Source organism: Monopterus albus, unplaced genomic scaffold, assembly GCF_001952655.1.
Source record: "Monopterus albus unplaced genomic scaffold, M_albus_1.0 scaffold20.1, whole genome shotgun sequence".
Lineage (NCBI taxonomy): Eukaryota > Metazoa > Chordata > Actinopteri > Synbranchiformes > Synbranchidae > Monopterus > Monopterus albus.
Genome location: NW_018127900.1, coordinates 2,447,173 through 2,471,956, shown reverse-complemented (window position 1 = coordinate 2,471,956; position 24,784 = coordinate 2,447,173). Strand labels below are relative to the sequence as shown.

Below are 24,784 nucleotides of genomic sequence, written 5' to 3'. Positions count from 1 at the left end.
TCATACACTATAAGAAAATGTATCGCCAAAATGGCGCTTTCAATTCTCATTGGTAATAGAAATTCGTTGCATTCGCCTATTTTAAAACTACATTATGACGGTAGTATAGCTCAGAGTCATCAATCTATTCTAACAAAGGGTTTATAGAGGTTTGACCATAATAGTAATTCTGCTTATATTTAATAGAGACACGAAACATTCTTGTTTGGACATTCTTGAAAATTATTTTTATTTGTTTGTTCATTTTAAATAGGTACAAACCCTTCAATGTGGTGCATTTCGATGTAAGATCCAACATTTAAGAAATGTGTCAAGTAATAGCACATACAATAAGTTAAAACATGTCACAAAAAAGACCAGCGGGCACATAGCAAGAATGTTTTATCTACACAAAACATCCTAAAACAGAGTAGACTTACTGAAAGATTATTGTATCTTTTTTCCTCCTCATATTTACGCTCCTGTCTCATGCAGCAGAGACTGAGGTCGCCTAACAAAAGTTCCTGTTCAATCTGAGTAGGCACCATTTTCTCCTTATTCAGGCGTCTAAATCCACATGCACAGTGCATGCCTGCAGTTCACTAGGCCCGCCTACAGTATGGTGCGTGTGTAGCGGGCTATTACCAAAATATTATACCCAATCTTATAAAGAACCGTTTGACATAACACAACTTCACCTGAACACAATAACATGTGTTCGTAAAGACGCACGCAATGAAAACGCAAATACGACGATTGTTTGGCTCTGTAACTGGGGCCTATAGTCTAGAGATCATTACAGCAGTGTTTATCACCAATAGTTGTTAAAAATCCGTTTCGATTAACAAGATAAATAAGCCCGAACCCAAGCTTTGCCCGTTAGTGTTGTCCTTTTCTTTTTGACATGTCTAGATGAAGTCACGTACAGTCTCCGTTTTCTCACATTTCAGGCCTGATTAGCTCGTTCTCTTATACTGATCATAAATACAGGGAATAAAAACGAAAAAGGAGCCGCATGGTGGGGCTTGGAGAGGGAGTTAGGAGGAGACAGGTGTGAAAAGTCACTAAGTGAAACTCATGGACACTGTGTGCTCCAGCGCTTTGCGCCGCAGTGACGCGATGCTTGTCCCTCTCCACATGTCACTGTCCGGGGAACTACACAGCTGCGGGGAGCCCGATACGTTCGTAGGGCCGGAGAGAGAGGCCGACATTCCGGGGAAAGGCGTCTGGTAGAGGTGAGACTGCAGACCGGAGCCGTTAGAGGACAGACCGTTGGAGAGACCCATGGAGTTTGGTGGTGGGCCTGGACCCAGGCTGCACTGTGACAGAGATTGCGCCATGCCTGGCTGGCGACCCAGGGCCGGTGGGAGCTGCAGCTGGGAGACCCCCGGCATCCCTGTGGCCCAGCGAGAGTCGTTGGCGTGGAAGGAACATAGGCTGTTCTCCATAGCGGCCGCGGCAGAGAACTGTGGCAGGCCCGGTGTTGGGAGCAGCGTCCCCGGGGCGCGGAAAACATTGGTGGTCTTCTTCCTTTTCTTCCACTTTGCGCGTCTGTTCTGAAACCAGACCTGTAAGAAGAGAGAACCATCAGATGCCCTGACTATCTGAGGCAGCATCACTTTATATTATGCCATAATAAGAGCAGCACGTTGATGCTGCATCATGTGTTACCATGGGAGAAAAAATACTAACAGGCAAGATTATCTAATAAAACCTGACCGCACCTCAGACATTCACAACAAAAACCTCCATATTACAGAGAGAACCCGCTCTGACAAACACATCCTCTCCCAGCTCTGGAGCCTGCTCAGGAACTAACCCTATGAACTCAGGCAAACTAAATTAACAGCAGATAAACGCAGACCTCCGTCAATTAGCCTATGAACTCGTATCAAAATACCGTCACTGCCCTATCCAAGAGGTGCTGTCCAGGTATATCTCAGGAATCCCACTACCTTAAAGATGTTCTAAAATAAACAGAAGCCTCTCAGAGGAAGATTTTGTAAATAGCAGCTATCCTATGGTGGGGCTCAAACTGTAAAAACGCATGGGCTCAGGATTTAATTGTAAATAAGCCAATCTACTGAAGGTGCTTCATATAAAACCGCGTTCCGTAGCAGTGGGTCGAACATTTATCTTTTCTAACATCTTATTTACAAGCAGATTAACTGAAAATTGCCATAAATATTGCGTGGGCTTCAATACAAATGGCCCCCGCATTGCCGTACACAGTCTCCTTGGAAATAAAACCTACCCATCCACCCGCGCACCAAAGTCACAAACACACCGAACCACATACGCGGATAAAAACGCACGCGCGTCCCCGTTGGGCATTATAAAGATTTCATCATCTTCGGGCGTGATTAATGTGCGCGCGAGACCGTGAGTCGGTGCCTCCGTATTAAAAGTGAAATCTCGCTCCCATTCCGCTCAGCCATCCGTGAAACGTCGTCCAAACCCATTACACTCAAGGGGAAAGAAAATGCAATTTCTCATTCCATTAAAAAAGTACAATATATTCTTGAGTCCTATTAAGACGTCGCTGATAGAGCATTTTATAGGCGAGGCTGTGCAGCGCGCACACAGGCACAAAGGCCGCCTCGCCCACGGAACGCTGCCCCTGCACGGCCTGTTTACCAACAGCCGGTCCGCTATGAGCGGCCACAGGATCCTGCACTGATTGGAATAAGGAATTGATTATTAAGGTGACTAATGATTATACTGGTTTTATTGCTTTCAGTGGGATCATTTACATGAATTTCACATCACTGGTTAATAACCCGTTCACTGCTATAAATAAGACTGAAATTGGTTGATAATGTGTGTTGTTGATTGGAGCCTGCTGTGCCTAAGCCACTTTAAATTGTTTAAAAGGGGATTCGTATGCTCAATTTTCCAAAATACACACGATATAAAAATTTAAATGTCACCAGTGTAAGCAAAGCTAAATAGATCTGCATTCGCATCCTAATCATTTTGGAAAAGGGGAGTCAAATGTTGTAAAGGAAATTCTAAATTCTCTTCCTATATTTGTAATGTGTAATGATAATTATCCTGTCACCTACATAATTCTATGCAACTGTTATGGGTCCACATTTAAAATTGCAAGGAAAATAAAAATAAAAGAAATGGAAATCAGGATATAAAGAAAAGACTAAGAAATTTCACAGCCCCAGTGACAATATGTCCGGTGACAATCATCACATTCTCTGAGATTTATATCGAAGACACCAGAAAAATCTGCTCTTCATGAGAATCCTGCTCGGAATCTATTTTCACTGGTGGGGCACTACTTCTTAAAAGGAAATATACATGAAACTAAAGCAGAATAAATTATATTATATTCGACTCCTATAGTTCAATTACAACACGTTTAGGTCGACACATTTTGTTAAACTGTGATTAGAGTATAAGTAAATAGAGAATGGGCCTATAGCTTACCGTTTTTTATCATTATGCATATAAAGTGAAAAATAAAATATTTTAAGTGATTCTCTTAGTTCAGTGACAATCTAAACAATATTATGTTTAGACTTTTAAGTTATGGTTTGGTGTAAATGAGGCGTAAATTCACTGGTGTTATCCTTAATATTCAAAGCATTTTCACCCCAAACTTAACGCAATGGACACCAAATCTGTGGTAACATGAAGAACAGTAACCAGTCACTGGAAATACTTGACTGTAAACGAAAATTCGTTAGAAGTGACCAAGCGGAGGGGCCACTAGTCCTGGATCCTCTGCTGTGAACGTAGCCTATTTTGCCCACTTCCTTCCAGATGGGTCAGAAAGACGATTTTCATCCATCTACATCATTCTGAGCACTGCCTGAGCCCAAAGCCACACACCGCCACATCACACCGGTGTTTGCATCCTATACAACCACCCGCATCACCCAAGTGCTTACCTGAACTCTGGACTCAGTCAGGCCGATCCTCAGGGCCAGTTCTTCCCTCATAAAGATGTCAGGGTAGTGGGTCTTGGCGAAACTGCGTTCCAGTTCGTTGAGCTGCGCCGGGGTGAAACGCGTCCTGTGCCGCTTCTGTTTCTGCTGGCTGGCGGGCTGACCGGAGCTCTGCTGCGGTTGCTGCTGCTGCTGCTGCTTCTCCTGCTCCTTTCCGTTCACCGGCATGCCGGCAGAGTTGGATCCCACAGTGGCGATGTCTTCTCCCGGGAGGAGAGTGGTTCCCTCTACAGAGTCAGAACCAGGGGCCATGTCTCCCGGATGCCCCTGGTCTGGCACCCCACCTCCCAACCTGCACTTGAGAGCCTCTCGGTGTCCGAGTAACTCTGCAGCATCCTTCATCCCTGAGAGGATGAGGAGGAGAGAGGCTTTGAGTAAACACACAGCAAACCCTAACGCGCAACATCTTTAAAAGCGAGTCACATGAAATGCTCTGGCATCTTTATGACAAACGGTTAGATTCGTTTAAGAATAAATAAACCGAGCATAGCTTGGGTCGTCATTGCTGTTGTCAATTCATCTCTCATTTCCTGACAAATTACACTAAAGAACTGCTTCCGCTTAGCTGTTAACACAATTAACTACGCTGTCTATTTATCACTTCACAAGGTTAAACAAGAAGTTGAAATCTTACACTGGAGTTTAGGGCCGGAGTTTAGTGATGATAACTCACCGAGCCGAGCATCCAGGAGGTCGGCGTGAGAGAGCATCGCGTACCGCTCCAGGGCGAAATGCGCTCCAAAAAAAATCCTACAACTTTGGGGCAATTTAAAAAGTATATATCGTCTAAATGAACGAAAATTCGGTTTGTGGTTAAAAAGGAGGTCCCTTGCATTATAATGTCCTTTAGAGCGATGGGGAGGCGCTTATTAGTTGAAAGAACCCGTGAGCTTCCTCAAATAAGAGCCAATCAGAGCTGGAGCTGGGAAATGTCACCGACGTGACTCCCCCCTCTTTTTTTAAACACACATACGCACGAACGCACGCAAACACGGGCGCGCACAGATCTAAATGCGCAGGAACACTACAATTCAATTCAATCCTGTGCCATTTCGTCCTCTGATTTATTAGCTTTTCATGCTCAAATTATTCCACGTTAAACATCTTAATGCGTTTGTGTAATCTCATATAGGCTGTGCCATGACAGGACTGTTTGTAGAAAGGTACATGTAAAAGACAGGACGCGAGCTCATGAAAGGCTTTGTAGAAAGGTACATGTAAAAGACAGGAGGCGAGCTCATGAAAGGCTCGTTTTATCTCGTACAAGGAGATGGGAGCTTCCAGGTATTTGAGAAAATGCATTGCCTTTAATTAATTAGCCATATCTAACTATCAATTTTCAAATCACTGAACTGTGTCGATTAGTCTGTGTACAAACAGTAACCGTGGCCAGAACGGGAGCAAGTCATTCTCATGAAAAATGACATTTTAAAACAAACGTAAAGCTGAACATTATTTGTATGTTCATACAAATATACTTCTACTGTATTGAGAGAAATAGCAGAGTGGGGGTGTTCTCTGTAGATCCCAGTTTGGACTTTGGTCATTACAGAAAATAGGAGATGAGAAGCCTGGCCTCCTTTTACCTCGGAGCTCCACTTCCCTCTCTTGTCCTTGGGTCACCAACAAAACGAATATCGCCCCTATTCCCCCATGGCATTTGATTTGTTGAGACAAATCGAGGAAATAAATAAATAAACGAGTACAGATGGATTTAAGCTTTGTTGGTGATCGGCCGCTTTAACTCCCATCGACTTTTCATCAACGTGGGCGCAATTAAAGGTATTTAGGCCTGTTTGGCTCAAACAGAATCAGACGTGGTAGACCCTAAAGATTATGCCCCTTTAGCAGTGGTCCATAAGTAGGTCTATTATACAATTAATAAGACAGCCATTGATCTGCGCTCCACTCTTATTTCTCGAGACAGCGCCGGTTAGAGAAGGCTTTTGGCAGATGTCAGGGTGAGCCTGGTGAATAGACCACCGCCTGGGACTAAATAGGTTCTTTGCAGCACCACAAAGGAGGCGTCCGAGCGAGGACTCCTCTCTCCTGCACCACATGGAGGCAGTTCATCTTTTATGCACTTCAACAGCAATCTGCCGGGACGTAGGGAAGTAGGGTATATGTGGCACAGCGTGAAAACTTAAGGAAATGGACTGGTGCATGGTCCACTGAGATGAGGAAAGCTGTGACCAGCTCCCTGAGGTTCAGGAGAAGCAATCAGCAGCAGCAGATCGTCAATTCGTTTGATTCAGACGTGTAGACCAGGGGAGAGGAGAGGGACTCTATGTGGGGAGTATAGGCCCAGCCCCGCGTCTGCAAGGGGCTCGAGCCAGGAGACACGGGCTGTATCTGCAGGGGTCGGGAGCCAGGAGACACGGTCTGTATGCTTTGGAAGCTGCTTGACAATTAATGTCAGGAAAACAAATGGTGTAAAATAAAAATAATAATAATGATGGGAAATAAACTTAATATCATTTTCGCTTGATAAAATATGTGCATTAATATATAATACTAAATTATAATTTATGTATTATGTAAATCTGAATAAAGTAATTGTAATAATAAATTCAAATAATTTTATTATTATTCTAAGCTCAATAATAAACATATGAGCTGAGTCCAATTTAATAAAGTTGTTTTTAACAGACATACTATCACCAATAATAGTAAAGTTTATTATTATTATTATTATTATTAGCATAATCCTTAACAAAATGTTTTGTAAAAAGTTGCTGCATTTTTCTAAGGTAGCCTTTATATTATACAACTGTTTTAAGAACAACTGCAGCAGCAACAACGATGATAATAATAATGATATTAATAAACATAGTTAAAAACTGCTTTACCAGAGATTTGCAGAGGACATTACTGGATAATTGTTTGTGACATTAACAGCAGCTTTGCCTTTGAATAAACAGTGTAACTCTGAAGGCTTGTGCTGGTTGTAGTCATGTTTGGCCGCATTCATCTGGAGACCTTCACGGTAAATATTGATATTGTGGTTTTCTGCAGCGAAAACAGCCTGGATAGCAGATATCCCCTCGGCAGTCCTCAGGTTGTAACTTATTGCTGTAATAAGAGGAACCCACTTGAAATGGGTCTATGTCTCACTCAGCCTCCCTAACTGGACCACATCAATCTTCCCCAGTAAAAACACGCTCACATACAATCCTCCCGGGTTAATGCGGCGCATCTGAGTGCGGAACGGCTGTTTACACGCGAGGAGACACTTTTAATGGAAGCGCACCAAAAACAAATGCAATTTTGTAAAGCAATTTCAAAGATCAAGAATTCCGTGTCCACCCTCTCTGCGGTTTTTTAGCAATCAAACTGCGTTAAATCCATTGCTCATATGGGCCTTTGCAGAACAGGTTAGGAAAATACAAGTAACAAAAGGCAGATGCAAGGACAAGATCTTTTACACCGCAACCAAACTGTAACATGTACAGGCAGGGGAACTGGTTGTTTCATATGTTCAGACTTGCATCGCCTCGTAGGCATATGCATTCACTCGGTTACACAACTCTAAAAGGACAATCGATTTCCCATTCGCAGAAACGGCTCTCCAACAAATCACCTTGTAGTTTTGTGCAGGTGATTTGATGACAGTCGGAGGAATAAGAAGCAGACCAATAAATGCGCTGCGTCCGAGTCCGAGAGATGCAGAGAGAGGCGAGAGCAGAGAGCCACGGACAGGCAAACACATTAGAGGCTTCCCTCTTCGGCCACCCAGACTGGCTGCACCACCCCGTGCATCTCACGCCCCAATTAAGCCCGCTGCCCTCCGCCTGGTCCCCCTTACTGCGTGATCTGGTGCACAGAGAGGTAATCACAGCTTCAAATAAAATAATCAGCAAAGAAGAGCGATTTCCTTAATGAGGAAGAAGAGGCGTGTGTCACGGAGACGGCGGTGTGGTGGCAGTGTGAGTGCGTATGTGTGTGTGTGTCTGTGTGTGTGTGCTTGGAGGCTTGTGTGTGGTTGGGGGTGTATTAAAATAGCAACGAAAGTCACAATAGGTTCATTAAGGCAGTGGTGTTAAATGTCTCATTACTTCCGTGGTTAATAGTTGACCTGATGCTCAGGGCTCCATGTTTAAGGTTCTCAGCTCATGAGTAAAGAGAAACATCCCGGGTCAACAACCTGGTTAAGGCTTATGTAGTTCAAAATTGAACATAAAAGTGGAAAGTTTCATTAAGCTGATTCTTTCAGTATCCCCAAGGAAAAGTACATCCATGAACCCACATCACTTTCCCAAAGTTATACTGGGTGGGCTTATGCCAGAGACATCAGGACGTTGGTTTGCTGTTACGCCAACAGTGTCCCCAAAACCAGAACATCCCTGTTTCTGCTTATTTCTTCACCCTGTTACTTGGGAAATTCATTGAAAAACTGAAATGTTGTCTACACTTAATAAAACTGTAGGATATCTCTGATGCTGTGATGATGTATAATACTTTATTCTCCACAAAAAGACTACAAACATCGACTATTCAGCAAAAGGTCTGTTCATCCTTAGAGATTTTAATGTCTGATTTCACTCAGACCAAAAGGTTCCAGCCCCAAACATCACACACAACTGCTGAAAGCTTAGAAACACACAGGACAGTGTACAGTCAGGATACTGTAAGAAGCCCAAAGGAAGCCAACTGTGCAAAATCCTCAAATTTGGTAATTTAATTTGGTAATAAATCAATGAAAATAAATGGGGGGGAAAAAATCTTCAACATTGTAATCAATAAGAAATCAAAGGTGTTTCCCTCTCTTTCTGAAAAACGGACATTTTGAAAATAAAGGGTTTAAGGCCAACAGCAAAACAAATTTTCTTTCAAATCTGCTGTGACAGCTTATTGGCTGAGAGCAGGTTTGCAACACAGTTCTGATAAAAGCTTGATTTCACTCGATCATGAGCCCTGTATGTTTTCATTATTTCTCACTAGTGGAAGCAGCGCGGTGTTTGAATGTGCTTTTGTGTGTGTTAATTTAATTTCTATGCATAAATATTCTAAATCATTTAATTAATTCTATCTTAACTTAATCACATTTAAAGCAGAAGCAAAATATTTAGCTAACAAGGTTAAAGTATTAAATTTAGCATGTAATCTATTGTGTTTACAGTCTGACCTCAGTCATTTAGGCTTCTTCTTAGATCTGCTGATCTAACTCCTTCTCCTCTCTGACACCCTGACTGTCCCTCCAGTTCTGCTCCAGCTATTAGAATATGTTCTTTCTTAGGTCTGGTCATTAGTTAGGTCCATTACTGCGGCTCCATCATTAGGAGTAATTGTAATGCATCACTGAAGGTAATGAGTGCCTTACATTACAGGTGCCATCGAGCCTTAGACACTGAACAAGAGCCTTTTCTATACTGCAGCCTGAACACAATTCCAGTTTTCCTCATTTAACCACAAAACTGTAAGGGAAAGTTCATTTTGCAATAAAAAAAATGGCTACCAATGATTACATGGAATACTTCAGGAAGATGTTATTTACATATAATCAAGAGGAGTAACTAAAACATTATGGTGTCTGAGTTGTAGATGGTAACAATAACTTGTGATTATTCATGTAGCAAGCAAACACACATACATCCAGCACACTTGTGCTTCTCAAAGGGGAGGACTTGGGTCAGTAGTGTCTCTGAGTGGCTTAAAATTAGAAACATGTGCTGGTAATTATCACACTGCAGCAAAGCCACATCATGCAATTTAATGCCTCAGCAAATTAAAGAATAAATGGGATCAGTCTCTTTGACCTTGCTCACTTTGACTTGCCGAACTTGATCTACCTGATGTTTCAAGTGTGTGACTCAGTAAGACATATACGGACACACACACACACACACACACACACACACACACACACACACACACACACATATATATACAGTACATGTGCACATAACGCTACAGTCTAATAAATGAGCTGTTTGATTGTGTGGTGATAGGAACAATGGGAAAGCAACGCAGTAAAACCCATCAAATAAAACGACAAAGCATCCACACGCACTTGTTGTAGTTCTCTCTTGTGGTTGTCCATAACACCCAGCAGCCTCCTTGTGTTTTCAGTGCGTTACTCACCTAGCCAGTTCAGCTCGTCTCTCACTTCACAAATCCTCACACTTTCCCATCCATCCATCCTCTTTATCATCCTCTCCTCGTCTCCTCCCTCTTTCTCCTCCTCCCTCCTCTTCATCCACTCCGCTACATTTCTGCTGCTTCTCTGCTAAACACGGTGCACTACCCCTCCCAAGATTAATTGATCATCAATTTAGCTCTAATTTGGACCAAGTCAGCTGGTAAATGGGGCAGTTTTCCCTGATTGTTAGTGAAATGTGTGCAAGTACATTGATAAATTTTGATTATTTATCAATTACACCCAAATGAACTAAATCTATTGAATAAATTCTAGCCTGATTGCCATAATAGAGTTTGAAAATATGGCTATTGATAATGATTCCGGCTAATAGTCTTTTCCGGCCGTGGTTGTCGGCTTGTCGGAATGATAACACAAAACTCATTTTTCACAGAATCAGCTGAGTGAGTGCGAGGCCGATCTTCCATTAATCAGTCACATTACGGAGCTGATACGCCGTTATACGCGACGCTTTCCTCAGAAAGACTCAGACACTTTGTCATATTTTATGTCAATTATCAGTCATTTCGTTGTGTTCCATCAAGACATCTTGTAATAGTTAACATATGCTAAGGTAAAGCTCCCCTGTCCTGCCCCCCGGGAGCACCAGCCGAGGATGCCGTCTCTGTGTTCCGGGGAGACAGGGGCTGATGATAAAATGCGCCTGTTCTTAATTTCTTATTTTCCTGAGCTGAGGCGCTTATGGGAAGGGTGGAGCACAGGCTTTTTAAATGGACCTGCCAACGTGTTTTCCCAAAGTTAATGGAAAAGCAGCTTGCTGGAAAATAGGAGAGGAAAAAAAATGGAATTAGGTTTGGAGGCTTTCACACACAATAACAAGGGATAACTATGAGTTACGCACCTATTTCCACACAGACATACAAATTAGTGCTGTCATTGTCCCACAGTCACACGCTATTAACTGATCTTTCAGTTCCTCATTTACAATTTTATCAGAGGGCTGTGTCACAGACTTGCTCCGTCTGAAATCGTATTAAAATACACAAAAATGAAAAAAGGCATTAAATATAAACAGTGTAGAAACATAGCATGGAATATTGCTTCATATACTGTTCAGTGAGCAAAACTGATTTGATCTTATGTGTCTTACCATTGGCCCTGTCCAGCCTGACGCTGGGAAACAGGAAGGAGCTGAAATAACTGATATCAGCCTTCGTTTTTTAATCAGTGATATGAGCTCCTCTGCACCAATCATGGCCGCTGGAAGCAACTTAATGATCAGCATTTAGACTGGGCAAGTAAACCACCACGCTGAGGAGCCAACACAGGGGCCAACTGCAGGTGAATTAACCCAGTCCAGATCTAATATGCTGGTGTCAGCTCTGGTTAGTGCATGGCTAACTGTGGCCTGTATTGGCAGTGGCATAGCATCCAACATTGTCTCCCTCATATGCCAGCAGGCAGCTATCTATAATCGATGGCCACTTTTAATTGGACAGGCTATCTGTTAGTGGACACCAGAGGTTGTGCAGGGGGGAGCACAGTCAATCAGGGTTTCTGGTGCATGACAGTCAGTTATATTTAAAATGCTCACACAGTGACAAGTAACAGTGTAGAAGAATTTTGCCCAAATGCTACAGCTAAACTGTTAATACATTTATCTATCGAACTCAAAACAAATTTCATCTTTGATAAATTATTACGAAGACAATGGCATTATTTAAATCTCTAAACAGAGAAGACAATTCGACAGTTTACAAACTATCATAATTTCCAAACAATATAAAGAAACAATTACGCAATTGCGTCTAATTCAACCGAGTGGGGCTGTCATATCCAAACACAGCTTCTTTTTCACTCCTAAAATATAGGGATTTTGGAATTTAAAACCGGGAATCAATAAGGTTAGACAGAAATATCTTTACTAACGTGGCCAATAAACGAAATCAGCCGCTATTAGCCCCATTTCTACCGAGGCAAGGAGGTCAGGGGAGAGGAGAAATGTGAATTACTTCTCCCTAAGCCGGAACGACCTACTGATGGGTTGAAAGGCGTTTCATTTCTTATCCACATACTATTCATTATTTCCAAAATGAACTCGCAGAGGTAGGCTACGCTGCCTTGACTAATAGGCTTAAGTGACTTTTCCTTTATTTCGCCTCTTGATTTGAACCTCTGAAGTGCGGGAGCCTGGCCACGATTAAAAATATCAGCCAGCTCTGTGGCTGCCAACGTTTAAAAATAGCCTACGTGTTATTTAGAGTACCTGAGGCGCCATGTGATGAACATTGCCTTATCTGTCCTTTCTCATTTCTCCATGACGGTTGATGATTGTTACCCCCACTGCTACGGCTCTGCTTTGCTCTGTTTTTCTTTTTTTATTTTTTTTATTTTGAGGCTACTATTTTTTTTAGGCGGTGGGTTGCCAGCACTGTGAGGAGTCTGGAAGCAGGAGACGGAGGGCCACCGGTGGACATGCTGCTTTTGGCGCAGCCTCTAATTGATATTGAGCGAGCTGCTGGTGAGGAGCGCACAGGGCCACTGCTGGCTAATCTATGCTTTAATCAGCGTGTGTAATGAGAGTGGCGGCACGCACGGAGAGAAAAGAGACTTACAAGCAGCGTCTGTCAGGGTCCGGGAGAAAATATTGGGTCTAATTGCCGTGATTAAAGATAGCTAGAAGACAGTGAGCTTTTTCTTAGGAGGAGGACAAGGTACATGTGAGGGACTCTGCTTTCCTTCAGCACCACCTGAGCTGAGCCCTCAGGCGCTGTCCACGGTGCTGAAGTCAGTGAAACCCTATCACATCTGGATTATCGTAAATACTGGGCCTATACATCTGGATGACAACTCTGGTGTGCTAATCAGAGAACGATGCTGCTGTTGTGACAGAGCAATCCTTACCGATGTGCACTGGTGGAAGAAGTACTCAGATTGTTTACTTAAAGAAAAATAGCAACACTACAGTGTAAAAATACAGGTAGTAGCAGAAAATACACTTAAAGTAGCAAAAGTAAAATGAGTCATTATGTAAAATGGCACAGTTTACACTGATGTACATTACATTACTGACGTATTATTATTTAATGTAGCTGCTGGTAAAGATGGAGCTAATTTTCCCTGCCTTATATGTTTATAATTTGTATTACTACTGGTAGCTTGTGAGGTTTACACCAAAGATCAATAAATCTTGTGATTATACCGTATTCTGTTTTATTGACCCCATTCTGAAAAGTAGCTAGTAAGCTATCACATAACTGTAGTGAGTAGAAAGCACGAAATGGGAGAAAATGAAAATACTCAAAGTATAGATACCTCAAAATTGTACTTAAGTACAGTACTTGAGTAAATGTACTTAGTTACTTTCCACCTTTGCCCAAGGGAGTCAGAGAGAGAAGTGGAGAGGCAAGAGGAAGGAGGGCTGCAGGCTGAATAGCAAGCGGAACATTAGTAGAGGTGTGTGTGGGAACACTTGCAGGCAATTAACAGGGCATTAGAGATTACGCACACACATGCACGCACTCTCACATGCATACACGTATGCCATGTAACCTACATGCACAATCATAGATGACACAGTCTGCAAGCATGGCTGCAGTTATGGATACTCAGCAGTCCTGTAATAAAGTCAAGATTTGTGAAACGTTTAATTTTTAATTGTTGCTGACACCAGGTAACAGGTATTGATTTGACTTGTATTTTCTGTTGTCATTTTTTGGTCCATATAGCATCTAGAACACAGCTTAATATAATGGAGTTCACTAAAATATATTTTTTTAAATGTACAAGTTGTGTCAAAAAACTAAAATAACTAAAACAAATATAGACTAAGAAGTGGACATTCTGAGCAAATCGATCCTTATTGTATTCAGGTAACCGAAGAGATGTTTCAATTATTCTGGTCACTCAGTGTATGACTGACAGAGAGGAAAAGGGAGAAGGAGCAAAACAAAATAGTGAAGGACAGCCGAGCGCCATCTTACACCGAAAGCGATGTGACAGTCTGCCTGCGCCATAGATTAGCCTCATCTATCCGGTGTCAGTAACGGTCGTGTCCAGAAAATCTCAGCATAAACGGCTCTGACTGAAGTGTGTGTTTATGTGTGTGAGAGAGAGTGAAGAGGGAGAGAGAGAGGGAGAGAGAGAGAGAGAGAGAGAGAGAGAGAGAGAGGTCAACTGATTACTCATACAAACAGACTGAAATAGACTGCGGTGCTGTGGGAATGTGCGGGGAGGGGAGGGATGAATTGGATTTCCATGTGACAGACACAGAGCACACCTCAGTCTTCCCCGGCCGGGACCACTTCCTGTCCCGGGTGCTAACACTTTGTCCTTTCATCAATCACACCTGCATGGATTTATATGAAGTATATGAGCAGTGCACACACTCAAGACACACATTCTCTTTCTGTAACGCAGGCGATGTGTAAGTATAGCGTTTATTTCGAATAGATGGGTAGTTTTTATTATCGCGTAACTGAGGAGGGATTTCCCTCAACGAAATGAGATATCCACCAGTCCACAAAAGTGACAACTTCTCTAACAAGATGATTGATAACACAAAGGGGAAAGAAATGATGGCACTTTTTAAAGGTTAGGAGGCACCAGGAATCAGCTGCTGACAAAATGATTACACTTACACCAAAGTGGATCCTGTAAATTTAGGAGAAATGACTGACTTATAAACCTTGGCTGCTGTTGTCGATATAAATGATATTGTATTTTGAAACTCCTTAGTCGTCTTATTTAACTGCAGTCATCTGCAAAATCAAGTGATTGGGAAATTTAAAATTAGACGTAAACTATGAAATAGTGCGACTTGTCTGGGGCTATCCTCTAAAATTAACCTAATACAGTTTTCACTAGCACAGTCTAATTAAACCAGTACTTTTAAGGTTGTTTCTATCCAGTTATTGTAATTGAAATTTCCAAACCTGCAGGCTTTAAAAAATAAAGTATGCAAACTATAAACGAGCTGGAGCGTGTTTACCTTTATTTTTATTTTAGGCTAAATGTTTTAACAAAATGAACTGAAAGGCAAACATCGGGGCATATTCTCTGTCGGGATACAGAAACTGAGATATCAGGGGTAATCTATGAGGCTTTCTGACAAATATATGCAGCTACGCTCCACCGGCGCACTTCCCGTTTACACAGACCAGATCCGTGTCAGCACCAGGCGTTTATGGACCGTCTATGTGCGTGTATTGATGTGCCTAAGTGTGTACGCGCGTGTGTCGCCCACAGATGGCCTGATGACTTGGAGAGGGTCACCTGTGAGCAGGTCATGTACACCCCGGAGAGACCTCAGACAAACTTGTGGACGCAGGCAGCTCCAATAAACCTCACAACCTGTGGAGATGCTAAAGTTTTGAAGGTGACTGCGTGATTTCCCCTCATGCATCTGGAAATGCCACCGTCCTGTGTGCACGCTCTCCTGGGTTCCCCTGCGCTCTAACTGTCTATTATGGCTCATATTGGAACGACCCGGAGCTATTTCCTATACAAATAAAGTGCCTTTGAAAGAGATTAGAGAAATATGTATGAATTTCAGCTTAATTTATTTGATCATTCCACATTACAAAGCCGCGTAGTGCTCAAATGTGATAACAAGTTTTCAGTTCCTTTCATTATGTAAGAGAAATTAGACGTCGGTAGGGTTTCACTGGGGCGCAGTGGTTCCTCAGATGAAATGTAATTTGTGGGGAGAATTTGTTGTATCTGTCACAAATATTCTCAATTAGCGGTGTAATTATTTGAGGGTTTCTGCAATTACGGCTTAAACCAGTAAATTTCAAGCTGTGACTGTCCCTAATTGGCCTAGATTTGATATTTTGCATATTTGCATAATGAGGAAATTGGGAGGAAATTGTGTTCATCCATTTGTGAAAAATTCTATGAATTTTATGAATCTGAAAGCCATCCCCTTGCGGTCGTGACTTTGCCTCAGCTCCCGGAGGAAGCAGGGCGGGGGCGTGCAGACGCTGCACATGCACTCAGGGCGAGTGCAAGAGTTTTACAGGTAATCCTGTAGGATTAAACACGTTTTAAATAAAATAGTATAAAAGTGTTTGAAAGGTGTTTTTGATCGAGTTCGACCCCTTGGAAGCCAAATGTTACTGCAGTGGGACATAAGAATATACACTGGTGGTGAAAGTTGTGCAATGGAATTTGCTGTATGCTTCTGTTAACAGATTTATTAAGCATTAGCAAAAGGGTCATGCTTATCTTTTTCATTTTCCATCAGTTAAACAATACGGCTGTATGGGGTTTATTAAGAAGCTTTTGATTTTGTCATTAGGTTTATATTAGATAATTCATCCAGATTGGTCTGTGAGACTTAATTATGCATTATCACAGGGTGCTGATTGATATTGAGAAAGCTAAGTGTTCTATGTAATTGGTAATAAAGAAGGTAATTTTAGAAATTTGTCCAATCAGTAATGATTATGAGGCTGTGAGTAGGTAATGATGTTAACCCTAGTTGCCTCTTACACAGTTCAGCTCCAGCATATCAAATATTAAATGTAGTAAGCGCTACAAAAAGCGGAAATACCCTGTTCAAGCACCTCAATTATTTGAAAGGTTTTTAATTTCTAATGTTAATGAAAATTTGAAAAAATAAATTCAAGAGGCCAAGCCTCAGGTACAGTAAGACACTTCACCTTTGTGGAGTGCCTTAGATAGAATATGACATGAGGGATCCACCTGGTAATAGTGATGGTGGAGTGTGTCCCCCTCATGTAAGGGCTTTAGCCCACTGTGAGCCGTATATCAGAAAGCAGTAAAAGAGTGATGCTAAGAGCACTGATGAATGTCTCAGAGATGGATGTGTTAAGTGACCTTGGTACATTACACTCTCCTTCAAAACCAAAGCAATGAAGATGAGTATGGCCACATCCAGTGTGTGTGTGTGTGTACTTGAATGGTCAGCAGTGTCAGGCCAGGTTTGAATCTTAAACCATGGGAGTGAGGACTTTTTGGCTGCCCCTCACTTTCTTAGACTCCTTCAAATGGCTGTTTGAGGGTCAAGACTTGGTTTTAGAGTTAAGGTTAGAATCAGAGAATAGTTGTTATTTTTGCTTCATAAATACCAAACAATTTATTGATGATCAAAATAGTTGTTTTTTTGTTTGTTTTTTTTTTACATCTTAATTGTAGGTTAATATGGAAAATCTTAAAAGAATGGCTGGATTTTGTAGTTCCTGAGGTTGTTCGCAAACAGCTCCTATTTGAACATCCAAATATTGAGCTGCCAGTAAACACCCTGAATTACTGTGACTGTAGTTTTATTGAGAGAAGACAGCAAGCCAAAACAAACACAATCAGATTGATTTATGGGAGGGACATCACACAAAATATCCTTTAATATTCACAGGCACCTCATAAAATACGCTGCATAATAATTTCACCATTTCATGGGATATTAGACCATAATGACCACAGTCCACCCCTCTACACCCCACAGTCCTACAGGCTATGCTCACATACAGATATACTCTCAACCCTTGGGCAGAGCAATGCCAGGGCTAATTTATAGGTGAAAATGAAAGGCAACATTAATGTAATGGCTCTTTGCAGCCATGAGATATAATGTGCACTATCACTCCATGGGTTCAGAAAGAGGAAGATTGGGAAACAATGTGGATTAAAGTATGGAGCGGGTCAAGTGAGAGAGAGGGAGATAGAGACTAAGCAACACAGGGACTGTAGGGCATACAGTGCACACTTTTTTGAAAAAGAAAAAAACAACAACAACAATAACAACAACAACAACAGCAGCCATGAATGTGTTCCCAGTGAATCTACAACTACAAGCCTGAACAAATAGAATCACACAGACACACAAACAGAGTAGCAACAACAGCAGCAGCAGCTGAAACTGGCGTATTCTACTCTTTGAGTTAATGGGAATAAAATACCTCAGTGGATGAGTGCAGATGTGTTTGATACAAATAGTCATTTTCCTATTTGCTGCCTCATTGGGCATGATGAATGATGGAAGTCAGGGAGGCGGTGTGATAAATGGCAGCACCTTGGCTCTACTGCATGGCCTATTGATTCTCCTTCTTTATTACCCCTCCAACCCAGCTGGCTGCTCTGCCCCCCCCCACACACACACACGAGCACGCACACACTCACACACACGCAGTGCTTGCAGAGAAACAAATACAAGTGCTGAACAAATACACACCAAAAAAAGCATGCAACACATGCACATTTCGAGTTACACAGAGCAAAGGAAAGTGATGACAGGCAGCAAGAAAGAGAAGCAGAGAAAGTAATAAGAGTTTGGAGGAAGGATGAAGGGAGCATAGGAGAATTAATATATAAAAAATAAAAATATACATCCAGTGGTTGAAATACAAATCTAAAAAATATATTACAAAGAAGGAATCAAAACATAGACGACTCAATTAAAGTGTTTTGTGAAGATGATTCAATCTTCTTGAAAATATTTGGTTAATCTATAAATTTAAAGCTGTCAAAGACTGAGTACTTTGATGAGGGATTGTCTAGTGTGTACAAAGCCATCAGTCACACACAGACAAAGCGGGCAGGCTAAATCAGAGATAGGACCATCTACTGAGCTCTTCATCATGAGGTAACGAGGGTAATATCCTCCTTTGCACAGTAACATTCGAGCAGATTTCAAACAATCAGACAAGTGCAGACTACTGTTATTGACTCTGCTAAACAAATACTAAAAACTCTTATCAGCAAGGTGACGTGGTGGTTGAGTAGCAGCTTGTTCTGTGTGACAACGTGCAGAGGTCAGCCAAAGAAACTACGTCCTGTTGGACAGCAGGAAGTGACACGGGTCAGAGGGAATGGTGTTTGACATAGTTGAGAGATATAAGGCTTGTCAAAGTCGAATCAAGGAAATGTCTCTATCAATGTCTCTATCATCAATCATAAAAAAACTCCAGTCTTCTTTTCCTTTATCTGTGCAAATAAGTATGGAAGGACAGAGAGATCAAACCCCGCTGACCTCTCAGACTTCAATTTACCTGCTGTATCTCCTTGACCTTGAACAGGAGAGATAATAATTCAGGGCCTGGGGCTGGTGATGAATGGCTTGTGTGCATGTGTGCATGTGCATATGTCTGTGTGTGTGTCCATAATTCACAAAAGTGAGGATAAAGTATTGAGAAACAGAGCTGATCAAACAGAGGGAGAGCAGACACACACACACACACACACACACACACACACACACGTATGTAAATACACACTTGTGACTGGAATTTGTGCTGTGGGCTGTTTTGCTGAATAATTGTTTTGGCTTGCAGCCTTGTTTCAGCATATACTGTACGTTAGGTCACCATTAATGTTCTCTGTTTTTGATCAAACTGTCAAGTCTACTCCACTGGATGTCTTGTAGTAACATTTTCTAATGAGGTATTCTTAATACAGGGTTGACATATAGTAACTTGCCTTTACTAATAGTAAATTAATCACTTACTAGTGCATTATAGATGAGTAAAAATCCATTATAAAATCAGGTTCTGAATTGCCATGTTGTAAATAATCCTTTTAGCTGGTGTCCATCCTTTCTATTTGGTAATAATCTTAGTATAAATGTTGGTAAAACATTAATAAATGCTTGTGAGTTTCTCTTGTATTAACTAATAACAGCTGCAGTTTAAGTATTAACATTAACAGTGATGGAAGAAATATTCAGTCCTTTTATTTAAGTAAAAGTACTTCATCCTTTGGCTTCACCACATTTATTTGATGAGTCAAAATCAAATTAACAAAACAAAATACAGTATAATCACAAGAGTTTATTGATCCTCAGTGGGACAAAGCAGTAATTCAAATTAGAATTATTAGATTCAAAACATATGATCATCAAAATAGCAGATAAGGGACCTTTACCAGTAGGGACATTAAAGTAATCTACAAAATAATACATCAATAAACATATACTGAACATTAATAAACATTAATATAAAATATGCTATTCTGCGTAATGAGTACTTTTATTTTTGGCACTTTATTGTTAATACCAATGTGTTTGTACTTATACTTTTGAAAGCACTTGGTTTAGTGCTATACTTGTAGTAGAGTAGTAATAGAGTATTTTTACTCTGTCTTATGGATACTTTTACTTATGTATGATTTCCAACAGAGGTTTGTACTACATGCAAAACTGAACAAACATTTTAAAGCTGTCAAATACACGCAGTGAAGTAAAAAGTACAACATTTCCCTCTGAACTGTAGAATGAATAGAAGTGTAATGATCAACTGCATGACAAATACTCAAGTACAAGTACAGCACTTTAGCAATATTTAAGTAATCTTTCTTCTTCTTTTTACAAAGATCCATCTTACTGATGAATTAAATAGCTAAAAAGGTGAACAGCAAAATGTAGTTGTTATATCTTGGCAGTACTAAAGTTGTTCTTTTTAATGGCCTGTAATAAATCTACAGAGATTTATATAAATAAGCAATTAGTTATAAGTTGTATACACCCTATATAGGCTGATTTGTTAGAAATAGTCCTAATTAAAGTATCTGACAACAATAATAACACCTCCTGTGGGTACCCATAACTGGAGGCTGATGCATAAACAGATAAAGACAATATAGCAGAAAACAGTTAACACAGTAATATATACAAATGGTAATAGTAATTTAAAAATAGTAAATATAAATAAAAGTTGACAAGTACTGTAAGTTAATAAACACTTTCATGTCCTCATATCTGCTTATAACTGCATTATAGTGTGTTATAAACCATTCAGTAAACTTTAAAAAGTGAGAAGTGATAAATAGTGAAGCAAAAGTACAGTGTTTATTTTTTTATAACAAGGTTTAACACACTAATCTGTTTCTTGGACATCGGCGTATAGCACATGAAGGCACGGTAACACAGCTTTGTGAGTGTGCGTGTTTAGGTGCCATGAGCATGTGTCTGTACATGTGCAGGGTTGATGGCTTCCACCTCACGCTCCTTGCTTTAAAAGTCCATTTGGACTCCTGCCTATAATCACCTTCTCGTCGTCACTGTGGTAACAGAGCCAGGCCTAATTAGTATGCATTATCAATTAACAAACTTAATAGCCGGCAGATTGATTAGATCCTCAGTTATAGGGGCAGAACTCAGGCGAAACATGGAATGAAAAATAATCATACACACAGGCTTGCAAGCTCAGTCTCCCTCTCTTTCACTCACAGCAGCTCACTAACCTTCTCCTCCTCCTCACTTGTGTAATTACTGTATGCATATGGTGTTGAGTGGATTGGGAATGAGGCAGTGTGAGGTTTTAAATAAACCTTCAGCTTATAATGAGTCAGGCCGCCATGGCTAGTTTAGTTCTGATTGTGCTCCACTCTAATGAATGACAAACCTTCTCCCCCTGCACATGCACACACACAAATACAGAAACTGTTTATCAATACAATCAAGCAATGTGCAGGATGTGGTCAAATGCATATGATGCATCTTTCAGCTACACATATCCCCATATACACCACGCACATAATGTATACACACACAGACCCACACACACAGAATGCAATCAGGCATTATGTTTACCCTCCTATCAGTCTAGCAGAGGTTAATGAATGATTAGGTCTAATAATTTTAAAGTAGAGCTATGGTTTTGCCACATGATGATCAAATGCTTAACTGAGTTAAGACAAACAGAGAGATCTTCAGCAACAAGAAGCAATCATCAGTGCTATGATTGTGACATGGATGCAAAAGAGAAAATGCAAACAAAACCTTCTCAGTAAATTCAAATTATCATAATATTGCTTTATATTTTCACTTCGGCTTTTATGTCCTGATCACTGCCTGCGCTGTCCTTGCTGCTGAAATGCTTGAGTTCAAAGTTGCAAATACAGTAAAAAGATTCTTTTTATCAATAATACTAAATTTAACAATTATTTCTGCCTATATTCTCTGATCCCTTATTCAAATATCAGTTTGAAATGACAGAATCAGACTGGCAAGGCGAGAAAGCCTAGAGAATATGAAGAGCTATATAGAGCTTTTCTTTCTTTAGGTAAAATAAAATACAATTAACTTCCTTACAAATTCTGTCAATTACTATTCAGTCTCTGACACCATGCTTTGTTTTACTTTGAATTCACTCATTTAAAGTAAACATCAAATGCAGATAAATAAATGGCTGAGTTTTTTTAAAGTGTCTGACCAAATCACTATACAAGGACAACAAAACAAATTGAAAGAACTTCAAATAAGATCTGATAAGCCTGACTACAGTCTTTAGTAAAATAAAAAAATAAAAATAAATATAAACTTTGACAGGTGATCTGACATTAACACATACTGAGGAAACCTCTATAGTACAGGCCATGTTATAACAGAGGTATTTTAAAATGCCTAATAATCCATAATTGATGGTTTGGTCAGTCAGATGAATGATGCTAGTGAGGCAGTAGTCATTCACTCAGCACTAGGATATGGGCTTCCTTTCTAAGCCTGGCTACTAAATGCAGTGCTATAGCACATAGGTCCAGTATAGAACCAGTGACCTACCACATCAGTGAAAGGCCAGTTCATGGGCATTAAAATGCAAATGCGTGCATATTTCACAGTGTTAAATTTTATGAAGCATTTAAAGTCCCATCTCTCCAGTAGTAAATCCTAATGGTCTTATTTCCTATTCATAATATTCATACTCACCACCTCTAAGAAGTGGCATTAAAAATGTTTGCATCTCTCCCGACTTAGAGGTTGAAATTAAACTGAGTTTGGCAGCGAAGACACATATATATTTGCACATAATCATACACAGACACACAAACATACAAACACATGCACAGTGTGTCTTTAGCGCACATGTTCGCCTGGTTTCCTCTGCTGCATTGTGGCCCCGTTTGCAGCCATCTCCCTCTGATGTATAACTCGTTGTCCAAGCCTTAATGTTGATTTATTATCCATCCATAAATTAGAAAAATATGTTTGAGAATTCCGTGGCGCAGCCAGGCTCTCTGGACCGTCTGGGGATTGGCTGACGTGTCAGAGGCGCATATTGGCTCGCCAGGCAGCCTTTTGTTTCCCTGCACCAGCAGGCATTTAATGAGTGCTGATGGCTTAAGGTAAATGTGTTAGGACAGACAGCAACAACAGCCACAAAAACAGCCTGCTACATGAGAGAGATGGAGACCCACTCAACAGGAGAAATCTGCTCCTTTTCTTTACAGACATCTGTGCATGTTAAACAACAACATGGCTTTCATTTAAAATCATTTGGCCCATTGTGTGAGGACACAAAGTTTCATAAGCTGTTTATACTTCTGAACGTCATGCGCATTGTCACTACACCACCTTAAAGACTGCTTCGCTGATTTCACAAAGCTTCAGTCTTCCATTCAGCAGTTCAGTAAAATGTCCCCTCAGAACCAGCTCATCATATTAGCTTCAGTTTCAGCAGTATGCAAGCCTATTTTTCTCTTATCCTGCTATTATTGAATAAGGTTGATTATTACTGGCGATGATTCTCCAGCCAGTCCTGGCTGACTTGTGTACCGACATACATACTAATTTCTAATAAACCCTCAGACATCTCTGGGGGTAGCATGCTGCAGCACAGACCAGACTGTGCCACAGTCCTATCAGAAATGCCTTGGTGCAGTTCCTATTAATCATAGAAGTAATCACAGGTCAAGGTTTAATTTTGTGACATAAAGAGCTGCCATGATGTACACTGGAGCTTCAGTCCCCATTTACCCAGAACAGCCTCTAGTTCTATGAGACACACTGTACAGTGCATGATCAACACACTGAGACAGAAACATCATTGTCATCTTGTCTTGAGCTGACACTGTCACTTCATTGTCATGGCTGTTAGGTCTGCTGTGCTGATGTCCTGCTCTGCTGTTTATGTTACAGATGTTGCAGTAATCAGAGCAGCAGCGTGTGAAGGACTCAGCCTGCAACCCCAACCATCATCACGCCTGCAAAGGTCACAGTGGAAATGCTGGGTGATCATGATGGCTGGGATGGAATGAGACATGAGATAACACAATTTTATCACACAGATACTGTCACCATCAGTGGCTCTTTTAACTCTTTATGCTCACATTTCTCCATAAACATGCGGGAAAAAACCCACATAATTCACCTCAATTTAATTTTAAAGCTTTATGATAACTAAACAAAATGAGTCGGTTTTAATTTTTAAAACTTTACTAGCTGCCTCTATGTTAAGTAGCTTGCCTTGGTGGCTCAGTGCAATGAGCAAATAGCCTACTGTAATTCAGCTGGACAGTAATAAGGACAGTAAGGCACTCATGTGTGCTCAATATTTGTTCATAATCCATCACCATATTTTAATCATCTTGTTAGAATTTTGAGCCAATTACGGTGCTTGTCACAACATTAGCTGGCCAGTTTACTCTCAAAATGGCTTTACACATTAGCTGGGATTTGAGTGCCTCATCTTATCTAGAAAATAATGAATCTTTTCTATCTCATAGAAATCCATATCAGTCAAAACATAAACGCTGTTCTGAGTCCAGCCTGGGTTGAGGAAAAAAACTCTTGTACATTTGAGGGGGGGGAAATGATGCCTGTGAGGCACGCTTATTGTCCGTCATCAGGGTTAGCTATGTCTCAGTCTGAGCATTTATCCTGGCCCATAATGGGGTGCTGAGTTTCTAGTGGTGGCCATTGTTTAATGATCTCCTTGGGCTCTGGGAGTAAACTACTGCGGTAATCAGAAGGGTAAACTCAGCTATATTTCAATTTGGAGAGCCGCTCTTC

At 40.9% G+C, this 24,784-nt stretch overlaps 1 protein-coding gene and 1 pseudogene across 2 annotated transcripts; both read right to left on the bottom strand.

Annotated features, from left to right (window-relative positions):
• LOC109956625 (corticotropin-releasing factor-binding protein-like) overlaps window positions 1-24,784 on the bottom strand; it is a 71,763-nt pseudogene that overhangs the window by 18,975 nt on the left and 28,004 nt on the right.
• Window positions 210-5,084, bottom strand: LOC109956624 (homeobox protein orthopedia B). 2 transcript variants are annotated; one of them, XM_020593902.1, is made up of 3 exons: window positions 4,576-5,084; window positions 3,885-4,285; window positions 210-1,547 (listed from the first exon to the last, which is right to left on the bottom strand). In XM_020593902.1, exons 1-3 carry the CDS (start codon window positions 4,649-4,651, stop codon window positions 1,044-1,046), a joined length of 981 nt encoding a protein of 326 aa, XP_020449558.1. In that variant the 5' UTR covers window positions 4,652-5,084; the 3' UTR covers window positions 210-1,043. The 2 variants fall into 2 exon arrangements, with proteins under 2 accessions (XP_020449558.1, XP_020449559.1); XM_020593903.1 differs by having other exon boundaries at window positions 4,615-5,083.